General features: G+C 56.2%; 1 protein-coding gene across 2 annotated transcripts in view; it reads right to left on the reverse strand.

Annotated features, from left to right (window-relative positions):
• The window catches only part of EPHB2 (EPH receptor B2), a 211,806-nt gene extending 201,565 nt beyond the window's left edge, over positions 1–10,241 (reverse strand). Inside the window, exon 1 of one of the 2 annotated variants that reach the window (XM_024232185.2) lies at positions 10,035–10,241. In XM_024232185.2, the coding sequence (XP_024087953.1) occupies positions 10,035–10,095 (61 nt within the window). In that variant the 5' untranslated portion in view covers positions 10,096–10,241. The remainder of the gene's footprint in view (positions 1–10,034) is intronic. The other variant, XM_024232190.2, reaches the window with a different exon arrangement.
• Between the last annotated feature and the right edge of the window lie 1,648 nt (positions 10,242–11,889).

Genomic DNA, 11,889 nt, shown 5'->3' on the forward strand with positions numbered 1-11,889 from the left:
GGGAGTGACAACCCGTCACCCCTTTACCCGGTCTTTCATAGTAGAACGAAGAACACAGTTACTCCTCGGCACAGCCTTCTGTAGTGCCTGAAATTACGATGCCCAGTTCACTGATGAGGAAAATGAGGCCTAGAGGGGTGAAGTGACCTGCCCCAGGCCAAAGGAGCACCTGGGACTCATCTTTTCAGTTCAGTCCCACCAGCCCAAGGCCCCTTTCTCTGGCCTCACACCTCACACTAGGTCTTGAATATCTACAACTCCAGGCTGCCATTTTTCATGAATTTTAGGTTCGCTTATTGCACAACCATCTATCTAATATCTGTCATGAGCCAAGCCTTGTGCTGTACGTGGTGAAGTGGAAAGTCCCTGCCTTCTCAGAAGAGGCAGATAACACTGAAGACAATTCAGGGGTAAGTGCTGGGGGTGGGGTGGGAGGGAATGAGATTTCTGGCATCCTGTTGCCTCCCCACCCCCATCCCTGGACTGGACGATAAACTACCTGTGAGAGGCTGTCTACAAATATGGCTGCCAACGATTCCTCCCCCTACTAAACACGAAGCCACTCCTCCCGGTAAGGGGGGGTCTAGATTCAAGTTTGGACCACAGGTTGACCCAAGAAACATGGAAAACAACAGGGTGTAGGGGCGGGCACTGAACTCTGAGTGTCACCTGATTCAGGGGGTCAGGACATGTTGAGTGGGATGCTGGATAACCCACCATTAAATTTTCTATGCTAAACAGTTGAGAAAGAAATGGGACTTCTCTTCAAGGATAAAACAAAAAAATCAAGGCCAGTATGTTTTCCTTTTTCTTGAACCTGATGAGGAAGCCTGGGATGAATCTGATCTGGCGTTGTGACTGGCTTTGACCAGCACAGAAGGCTGCAGGGGTGACACTTTGTGACATTAGATCCCAGCCCTTAAGAAGTCTTACAGTTTCCATTTCACCATCTTGGGACCTAATTGCCACAGACAGAGGTGCAGTCTAGACTAGCAAAGGATGGGAGATAGCGAGGAGCATAGGGGGACCAGCCTTCCAGCCTTCTCTATGAGGGCCTCAAAGATGTATATGAAGCCATGATGGAACTTCCAGCCCAACCTAGCTGAGTGCAGCCTCCTGAGTGATCCCAGCTGACAACCCGGGGAACAGAATAAGCACCCAGCTGAGCCCAGCCAATCCACTGAATCAGGACAACTAAGAAATCATTATTGTTTTAAGCCAGTAGGTTTTGTGGTGGCTTGCTAAAGATAAGTGATATGCTTTTCAGGAGTGGAGTCCTGTACTTTTTGTAGCTCTCCCTTCCCTTGCCTGAACCCCTGAACCCTGGCACTGGGCACTGAATCCTGGAGCTGGAAGAGGCCTCCAAAACCACTGAATCTCACCCCTGTCATTTTATAGAAGAGGCAGCTGAGGCTTGGGAGGCCACACAATTGACTCCAGGTCACACAGGGTAACAGAGGCAGATCCAGGAGGCAAACTCAAGCCCTTACAGGGGTTGAGCACCAAGGGTACATCTCCACCGACTTGCAACACACCAAGACAAATGTATGTTGCAAGTCAGTAGAGAGGTACCCCTGGTGCTCACACATTCTGTCTTAAGAGGCAGTCACTCCAGCCAACTGTGGCCATGTGAGAATGTGGGCCCAGCGAAACCAGATTGTCTGACTTTTCAGAAATGCCAGAAACAGGACTTTTCTGTAAAATCTCTTGATTTTCAAATGTTGGCTAAGAATTCGAACTGGATAGATGAGCTATTAAGATTGGCCTTGGGCTTCAAGCTTGGTCCCACTGCTGGCTTTGGGCGAGTCATATTATCTCTCAGACCTCAGTTTCCTCATCTCTAAAGTGGGCCCCGTGGCTCCTGCCCCTTTCAGGATGGCTGTGAAGGCCCGATGAGCTATTGTATTTGGAAATACAAGCTGCACATGGCCCTGTGACTGTTTCGTAGTCTCCGTTCTCTGTGGAGGCGCGCCTTACAACATAATGAGTTAACACCCGATTTGTCTAAGTTAGAACAACATTATTCTGACCATTATGACAGAGATTGCATTTTTATGGCAGGTTTGTGAGTTCTAGAACCCTCCCATTGCATTATCTCAGGATGTTGATGGAGCTGGAAGCTGGACAGCTGCCTTAGAGACCCTCATCAGAGGGAGAGCCAAGCCTTTCCTCTGAGCAGGGAGGCACATTCCAGAAGTGGAGAAGAGCATGAGCTCCAAAGTCACCGGACTTGGGTTTGAATTGCTGCCTCACCACTCCCTAGGTGTCCTTGGGCCAGTCACTCCTCTCAGAGCTTTGGTTTTCTCATCTGTAAAACGGGCATAATAATACAACGGCCTGTGGGGCTCTTGGGGCAATTGCACAAGGCAACACACATAATGCTGTTAGTACAATGTCTGGCATAAGAACTGACAGCTGCTGGGCACGGTGGCTCACACGTGTAATCCCAGCACTTTGGGAGGCCGAGGCAGGTGGCTCGCCTGAGGTCAGAGTTCGAGACCTGCCTGACCAACATAGTGAAACCCCGTCTCTACTAAAATATACAAAAAATTAGCCGGGCGTGGTGGCAGGCATCTGTAATCCCAGCTACTCAGGGAGGCTGAGGCAGGAGAATCTCTTGAACCTGGGAGGCAGAGGTTGCAGTGAGCCGAGATCGCACCACTGCAGTCCAGCCTGGGCAACAAGAGCAATACTCTGTCTCAAAAAAAAAAAAAAAAAAAGAATTGGCAGCCATTCCCATGATCATGGCAGGGAAGGTGGTGCCTGGCAGGCACTGGGCAAAGAAGGAGGGCACAGCCATGAAGGAGTCTACCCCTTTCCCAGATTAGGGAGGCTGAATTGGAGTGTGGAGGGGGCCTTTGAGAAAACCTGGATGGTACCCTGAGTGGGCAGGCTGGAGGGGGCCTCTCAGCCACTTGGCAAGCCAGTCAGACCCTTGCCCTGTAAGGTTCAGAACACAGTGGGTGGGGGAGAGCTGGAGATGGAAAACCTGGTACACTGGCCCTCTGTTCCCCTACTGTGAATTGAGCTTCCCATTGGTAGAAAGCAAGGATGGCAACCGTTAACATTTATTGCAAGCTTAGCACACCTGAGGCACACACTCAGCTTAGTCTTCCTCAGATTAACACATCCGTTGCTCACAACCATCTCAAGAGCTAGGAACAATGATTACCCCCGTTTTAAAGATGAGGGAACCAAGGCTCCGAGAGGTGAAAACACAAGCCAGAGGACACACAGTACGGAGCAGTCTGACTCTACACACATTTCCTGTAACTCCCAGGCTCTGCTGTTTATAGAACAGGAGAGAAAGTGATCAGGGCTAAGCAAAGGCTCTGTGGGACTTCAGAGAAAGGGGCAAGTCATTCTGGCCGGGGGCACGAGGGTGCTGCTGACATTTAATGGTTATGGAAACTAATAAAGAATGGGCACAGCTGAGTGCCAGGCAGTTCTGCCAGTCATGGTACACAGCATCTCACTGAATCCTCACCATGAGCCTCTGACACATGCGCGGTATCCTCCAGTTTCCAGATGAGGAAGCTGAGGCTTAGAGAGTGGATCACTTGGTCAAGGCCACATAGCAGGCAAGGTCCCCTCTTCTGAGGACACTCCCACCCCGCGGGGGCTGCAGCAGGGCGGCAGATGGCTCCAGGAAGCCCACCTAGTGAGGGTGTCCTAGGCAAGCCCCCAGATGACACGGGGATACTGGGGAGACAGGTGTCCCCCTCCTGCACCCTCCGGAAGGCAGCTGCTTTAAAAGGCCCTAAAATGCTTTCAAGGCAGCCTTATCAGACGGCCTGAGCTGATCCCAATCAGGGAGCCTCCAGGTGCTGCCACAATCAACAACTGCCTGGCCTGCTGCCCCACCCCTGGGAGCTGTGCAAACATTCTTTCCTTCCCTGCCTTCCCCCAGCTAACCCTCTTTTTATGCACGAGCCAGAGGCAGCCAGGGCTGGTGGGCGCTAACTCTGATTGATTTCACTTCATTTCAGTCTTTTCCAGTTTCCTGCTGAGGTTTCTCTTCCTCTTTCCCAGGAGTCCTGTGTTTTATCACAGGCCGCTGGGGGGCAAATTTGCCTGCCTAATGGAAAGACCTGGAGAGTATGTTAAAAATACAGACTCCCCAACCTTGTTCCCCATCTCCCAGATCTCCAGCTAAGTCAGGCATGCAGGTGCCAGGTCAGGAGACGGGTCCTTGGTCAGAGGTGTGGAAGATCCTCCTCTGCCAGGAGGCCCACCGTGCTCTGCATCTCCTCCACCCTCAGTGGGAGCATGGGTCCCCTGCCTTGCCCAGCCCAGGCATCCTGACACCAGCAGGCTCCATCTGCCCCTTCCTGTTAGGGGCCTTTCTATGTGCAGAGGTCCAGTCTCCAGTCTAAACTCACAGGTGAGCTCTGGGCAGGCCGAGTTGACCAGAGGCTACCACGGGCTGAATGCCCAGCAAACTGGCCCATAGAATCTGTCCCAGGCAGGGCACAGTGGCTCAGGCCTGTAATCCCAGCACTTTGGGAGGTCAAGGTGGGTGGGTCACCTGAGGTCAGGAGTTCGAGACCAGCCTGGCCAACATGGTGAACCCCCGTCTCTACTAAAAATGCAAAAAAAAATTAGCCGGGTGTAGTGGCACATGCCTGTAGTCCCAGCTACTCTGGAGGCTGAGGTGGGAAGATGGCTTGAACCCGGGAGGCAGAGGTTGCAGTGAACTGAGATGGCACCACTGCACTCCAGCCTGGGTGACAAAGTGAGACTCCATCTCAAACAAAACAAAACAAAACAAAACAAAACAAACAAAAAAAACCTGTCCCCACTTTGGCGCTGATGCAGAACCTTGAGGAAGTAGGGCCAAGGGTGCCTAGGACAATCCCACAGGAGGGAGGGGGCCCATCCAATGTTCTATGACAATTTCAGGGTAAACATAGATCCCCAAGACTTAGGAGGCTTAGGGACCCCAGATGAGAGTCCCTCTGGACTAGGAATCTGAGTATTTTCCCCTGACAGCGCTCTGGAGAAAGAGGCAGGGATGGAGTCTGAGTCTGTCCGCACTTGGGGGGTTGCCATCCCGAGTCTGGGGGAAGTTGGGAGCTTGTGGGGTGGGTTAGGGGAGACACTGAAGGCTGATCTGGTGCCTGGACAAACTAGATGCCAAAAAGGGGGCCACATCGCCATCATTGAGGGAAGGACCTCAGAGGGGCTGAGACCAGCATTTAATGAGTGTCTGACACAGGAACCCAGGGGGAAACTGAAGTTCAGGGAGTCTGCACTCCTCGTCCCAGAGCACACAGCTGGGATTTGAACTCACGTCTGTTTGCCCCTGAAGGCTATGCGTTTTCTCTACCACACACTGCCTGTGAAGTCAGCTGGCCCCGTTCCCCACCACAGGCAGAATCCCTTTTCCCGACCAGCCCCTGACATGAACTAGGTGCCTGGTGACTCTTTAAAAATATATGGATGGATGGAGAAATGAATGAGTGAATAAGTCAACTGGCTTTCAAATTCTACAACATTTAGGTTTTAAATCTAAGCCCTGATTTCCTGGCTAAGACAAATACATGAAAGTAGCCTCCTTTAAAAATGAGAAGCAAAAGAAACAGACATAAAAGGAAAACCAATTCCAAATTAATCCCATGGACGGTCGCTGGGCCTTAGACAGGTAATGCCCCAGAGGTGGGCCCAGTAGGGTGGAGGTGGGGATGGGAGAGTCGAGTTGGGGGAGGGAGGGAGGCAGGCTTCCCCCATCCCCTATCATAAGTGGACTTGTCTACCTAGCACACAGTGGCTGCTGGCCCATCTGAATGCTCTGCTCCCCCTGAACTGGTCTATTCGTTATCCCCAAGCACTTTCTTGCATCTCTACTCAAGCCATCCCCTTGGTATCTCCCTCCAGGAAGACCTCCTTGATTTCCTCTGCCAGATGGACTTCCCTCCATCTCCACATCATTCTCCCAATACTTATCACACAACACAGTATCATATATTCATCTGTTCATTCACTCAACATTCAATTCATTCCATGTTCCTCAGCTGACAATGTCATTCCGTTACTGAGCACCTTCATGGCTGGGCACAGTTCTAGGCACCGGAGATGTCATAGCAAACATGGCAGATGAAGTCCTGGAGTTTACAGTCTAGTGGGCAAGGCAGATGCCAAACAAGTCTTTGATGCTTCTTCAGGTGGTGATGGGTTTCATGAAGCACAACAAAGCAGGTGGGATGGAAAGAAGCAGAACTGGGTCTGTTTTAGAAGAGAGAATCAGGGAAGGCCTCTGGGGAGGTGGAATTTGAACAGAGCTCTTCAGACCAGAACTGTGGACACAAAAATGAGCCAGATGGGTCTCTGCCTTCAGGGAGCTCACAGTCTAGCCGGGAACCGACAAGCTGGCTTTACTGTGACTGTCCAGGACCAGATCTGGCTCATCTGAACGTCACCACACATTGCAAGTCAGTGATTTTTCCAAGCATGAATCTGGCCAGGTCCCTTGATAGCTCAAGAATCTTCAAGGGCTCCCTGCTGCCCTCAGCATCTGATCCAGACTCCCCAGCCTTCCATTCCAGCCCTTCAGGACCTGACCACCCCACTCCCATTCTCAGTCTCAACCCCCACTGCTGCCCTCAACACCCACCCTCCTCAGACACATCAATGTAAGCACCTGATCATCCTGCCTCTGTGTCTTTCTATGGACATATAGACATGCTATTTCCTTTTTTAGGTAAAATTTTCCACATCCTCTAAGTTCTAAAGTCAACCTCTTTAACTCTTGGGAACACAGTTCGTTAGCATGACAGGTGGCTAAGAAAGTTTCATAGCAGGGAAAATGGGTGGTGAGAAAATGAGGCAAAGCATAACAGCATAAAAGATGAAATAACCCTGTTCTGTCCTCAAGTGCCCCTGCCGCCCCGGGGGGTTCACAGCCTCCTCTGGGAAGCACATTGGACCCCGTATCACGCTCTGTCTCGCCCACTCTTTTCCCTGTCAGCTTGTCCCGTCTCCTTGCCTGCCCCGGAGTCCAGCATCCTGCCAGCCAGAGAGGAAACTCTATCGATATTTGGAGAGCAAAGGAGCAGATGTAAGGAGGCTGATTTTCTTGAGACCCTGACCTTTGGATTCCATCTAGTGGCGGGTCTGCCACCGGCCTCCTGTCCTGTTGGACGTTTCCCCAGTGCTCTTCCATCCTGCTCTAAGCTGCCACTTCACATGCTCCATGCTTTCTTTCCCTTGGTGGGGGGGCGGTCTCATGGTTTGGGGGAGATGCTAAGCTTACCGTCCTAACCTAGAAACCCCCCGTATACACATACACTCTCCTCTCCCCTATTCTGAAGGCTGTAGCTGGGGATTTCCTGGGGACTTAACTGGCAGGACAGCCCTTTATGGGTTGAGGAGACGAGGAAGGAGGAAGGGAAGGAAGTGGTAGCCATGTGGCTCTGGGTTCTGGGAGCCAGAGGGGCCACCCTCCTACTGCTCCACGGCCCAGTCCTGTCTCCACAGACTGTGTCACCCTCAGAGGACGCTGGTGTCTCCCAAATGTGCACAGGCAGCACCGTCCATCCCTGGCTTTGAAGGGGGACTTCTCCCACCCGTCTTCTGGTCTGATCCTCACAAACACCCCAGGAGACAGGCAGGACAGGCGCTGTCATCACCCTCACTGGACGGGGGAGGAAAATGAGGCTCAAAGAGGGGAAGTAGGGTGTAGACGATGGACTCTACAAGATATTTCGCCAGGCCATTTTACACCCAGAGAAACTGAGGCCCCCATAGGGAAGGGACCTGGCCCAGGGTCCCATAGTAAATGAGAAGCAGGCCCTCTGACCTCCACCTCACACCATCTCCCCATCCATTCGGCCAGCTCCTTATTAACCACTGATGGACTAACTTCCTAGTGTCCAGGGGGCAAAAGGAAGAAGAGCCTGAGGCAAGCATTGGGGTGCCTGCTGCAGCCCTCCTCCCGCCCTGCTGTGGCTTCCCTTCCCCACCCTGCCCCAAGTGGCAGTCCAAGTAGCCATACCCTCCTGTGACATCAGCGCCCACCAGCACTGTGTCCAGGGCCAGGGTCCAGGCTGGCCACAGCCCACCAGATTCCAACCAACCTCTGCCAGGGCGATGGCTGGACAGACGTGGCCCTTCCATCTCCCCCGGAGTAATTAAAAACACACCCAGGCCTCTTCCAACGAGAGAGGGGCCAATTTTCTTCCCCTCCAGCACCGCTGACTGCAACCTAAATAGCAATATTTATGCCAAGCTCCCCATAATACTGTAAACATCCCAATGTATAGCGGGCCAACACATGAGTCATTTCCCCAAAGCCAGAGTTAATAAGTGGTACCTCAGCCACATTCCACAGAGCTCCCGCCAGCAGCCAGGCCCCAGGGCTGCCCTCCACACCCAGGGCCCGTGGCACCCTCGGTGCCCCAGTGGCCCTACTCCGGGAAACCGCAGGCAGCCGCCAAATCCCCCAGGAGCCGAAGGACAGCTGCCTCAGTGCCAGAAACTGTGGCTGCCATCCAGGGACACCCCCCACCCCCTGACTGCGGTCACTAAAGTGCTCATTACCGAAAGAGAAACTGAAGTTGTAGTACAGGGTCCCCCACAACGCCTTTCCCAGAGGCCGCAGCCCCCACGCCTGGTCTGATATGCTTTTTTTCTTAGGCTGCAAGAAGGGAAGGGGCTCCCCACAACCCTAAAGTGGCCTGAGAAGTGCACACAGACATCATCCCTAAGCCCACGGGAGCAGAACCCTGGAAGGGCTCACGCAGTTTAGGGGCAACAAAACCCAGCTAAGTGAGTGCTGGTTCCAAAGAAAGACCACAGACCTGGGTTCTATTTTTGTCCCCCAACGGCCCTGGGTGAGACATCGGACTTTTCAGAGCCTCACTTTCCCTATCTGTTAAAGAGAAGTAGGAATCATACCTACCTGTCTTCCCCAGAAGGTGTATTTTGAGGGATCCAACACACTTGTGGGCGGGAAAGCATTTTGTAAAGCTTAAAGTACCTTGTCAGCTGTGCAGCACGTTGTAAACCACAGAGAGCTGCATATAGTGCGAAGTACTTCATAAACTGTAAAGTGGTTTGAAAACTGTAAAGTGCAGTACACGTGAGAACCATTATTCACGTTCGCTTCTTGCCCTGCAAGCTCGGCCATTCCTGGTGGACACACCCAGACCGCACTAACTTTCCCTCCAGAGCAAGCTGGCTCGGGAGATCTAGCAACTACCCCTGCCCCCCCGGGGGTCAGGTGGTACCAATACACGAGGCCACGGGGAGAGGGCCCGGCGACCCTGGCCAAGGCCAACACATGGCAAGAGCATCTGGTCCGGCCCCGGCGGCAGCTGGAGAGTTCCCGGGGCTCCAGCCGCCACGCTGAGCGCCTCGGCCGCGGGGCGGTGGCCGGCGGGGGTGCCCGGAGACCTCGCGCGGCGGAGAGATGCCCACAGACCCATCCCCCGCGCAGTCCTCTCGGGGAGGGGACCCCATTGTACGCCGCAGGCGATGGGCAGGCACCGACGCGGGGGCTGGCGCGCTCCCTTCCACTCTGCCAGTCCCTGCTCTCCGGGGCGCCGGGCCCCATCTCGGGGGCGCGGGCCGGGAACCCCCACCCCGGCCGGCCGCGGTGCCTCCCTCCCTCTGCTCCCTGCCAAACTTTCCAGCCCCGACCGAGCGCCGGACCCCCCCGCCCCCCGCCACGGCCGGTCCCGCGCCCCTCCACCCTGTGCCGAGCAAGACCAGGCCGGCGCGAGGCGGCTGCCCGGGCCGGGGGCGGCAAGCGCGCGTGGGCAGCCCCCAGCCCTGGGCGGCGCTCGCCGGGCTGGCTACAAAGCCTCGGCAAGATGGTCCCTTCGCCTCCTCCTGGCACAGTCAATCAGCTCCCGCCGCTCCCCGGGCGCCCGCGGGGCCCGCTCCTCCCGGCGCGGCCGGACACACCTCCCCGCGGCCACCTGCGCCCGGCGCCGGCCCCCGGGCAAACTTTGCGGGCCGCGGAGAGGAGGTGGGCGCCGGCGGCCGCCCGTGCCCGGCCGCTCCCCGCCCCCATCGCCCGCCCGCCCGCTCACCTTCCACGGCGGCGAGCAGCGGCAGCAGCAGCAGCGCGGCCCCCAGCCTCCGCAGAGCCATGGCTGCGCTTCCCGGGGCCTCGGGCCGCGGCGCCGCGGGGCCCGGAGGGCCCGGGCGGGAGCGCGCGCCCCGGGCTCGGGGGGCCAGGGGGGGCGGCAAGGCGCGGCGCACACACAGCCGCCGCCACCGCGCAGCCAGCAGAATGAGCCATCCAGCCCGGGCAGAACGGGGACCCGGGCTCCGCCAGCGCTGGGCACGGCCCACCTGAGCCGCGGGCGCGGGGGGAGCCTGGCCGGGCCGCCGCCCCCCGCGCGCGCCCCGGCCCCCGCCGGCCGCGCGCCGCCGCGAGCTCGGGTCCCCACACCGCGCCCGTAGGGTCACCCGGGGGCAGCGCGGGCGCTGGAGCGCGGCGACCCCGCGTGCCCGAGCCACTGAGACCCCGGGCTCCCCCCGCGCAGCAGTGGTCTCTCCCGGCGCTGTGGCTCCTCCAGATAAAGCAGCGATTTCAGCCCAAATGTTTCTCAATTTTTATTGAATGCTGCAAAGCCGGAGAGCGTCTGGCGCGGCTGACAGGGGCAGGGAGAGCGGACGGAGGGGAGGGCGGGGGAAGGGGCTTCCCAAAGCGGGGGCCGGCACTACCTGTCAGGGCAGGGAGTCCCACCCCCTCGCCTCAGCCCTGCCACCCGGGTCCCTGCGGCTTCGAAAGGGACAGGACTGCAATGAATGGAAAAAAAAAAAAAGGGTGTGGGGGGTGGTGGCATCTGGGAACAAAACAGGCGGCTTTCCCAGGCACTGGGGCTGGGCCGGGGCCTCCGAGTGGGAGATTGGGCCTTGGCGCTACCCGAGGGCCTGGGGTGGGGCTGGAGGGGGGGGGGTCACTCGGCACTGGTGGGCTGGGCCCTGGCAGGCAGACCCCAGGCCTCCCCTCCCTGCCCCGTTGTTCGGAGCTGGCCCGTGAGCCCCTCACTTGCAGACTCGTCTATCTCTGTATTAGATTTCTCCTTCTCTGTTGATCTTGCTCCCAGTGCAGTTTGGGGATGGGGTGAAGGAAGTCCATGGGTGAATCTGGGGAAAGCCCCAGCCACCCCCACGCTGTGGAATGGACCTGTCTGTGCAGCCGTGGTTTTGTGCATGGCCGTCCCTTCAGGGAGAACACAACCCTAGCCCCAGCCCTGTGGGCCCTGCCCTGCTCTGACAGCCTTCATCACAATCATCATTAACAGACTTTACTGAGGTCTGGATGGTGGGCGGCTGCAGGGGGCCTGCGGCAATCACCCAGGCTGAACCCCTGGCGGTTGGGAGCCCACTCTTGACTAAGGAGACTTCATCAGGAGCTCGGAACTCTGTGGAGTGAGTGGAGGAGCCCAGTGCAGGAGCAGGTGGTTTAAGTCGAAGGCAGTTTAAGTCTATGCTACCCACATCTCCTGTGTCCCTCTGTCCCACATACTATCAAAATGTCCCAGCAATCCCTTCCCTTCAGTCCATACCAAGAAAATGGGGTACCACAGGCTTTGGGAATCCATCTAAGGTTTGGAAAATTGGGTCGTCTCTTGAAGCTCCAAGAGTCCAATTGAAATGGGTGTCATCCCGGAAGGCCACCAGGAGGAGGCAGCCTGGGAGGGAGACAGAACAGGAGTGAGCAGGGAGAGAAGAGAAACTGGAGATTTCCCCCTATTAAGCCTACAGACCCCTCACCAGGGTCAAGAGCCAGTGGGGTAGGGCTGGCAGAGCCACTACCATTCCTATTTGAGTGAGCAGGGGGAGAGGAGAAACTAAAGATTCCCCATTTTAAGCCTACAGACCCCTCACCAGGGTCAAGATCCACTGGGGTGGGGCTGGCTTTTATTTTCAGTT

Source organism: Pongo abelii, chromosome 1, assembly GCF_028885655.2.
Source record: "Pongo abelii isolate AG06213 chromosome 1, NHGRI_mPonAbe1-v2.0_pri, whole genome shotgun sequence".
Lineage (NCBI taxonomy): Eukaryota > Metazoa > Chordata > Mammalia > Primates > Hominidae > Pongo > Pongo abelii.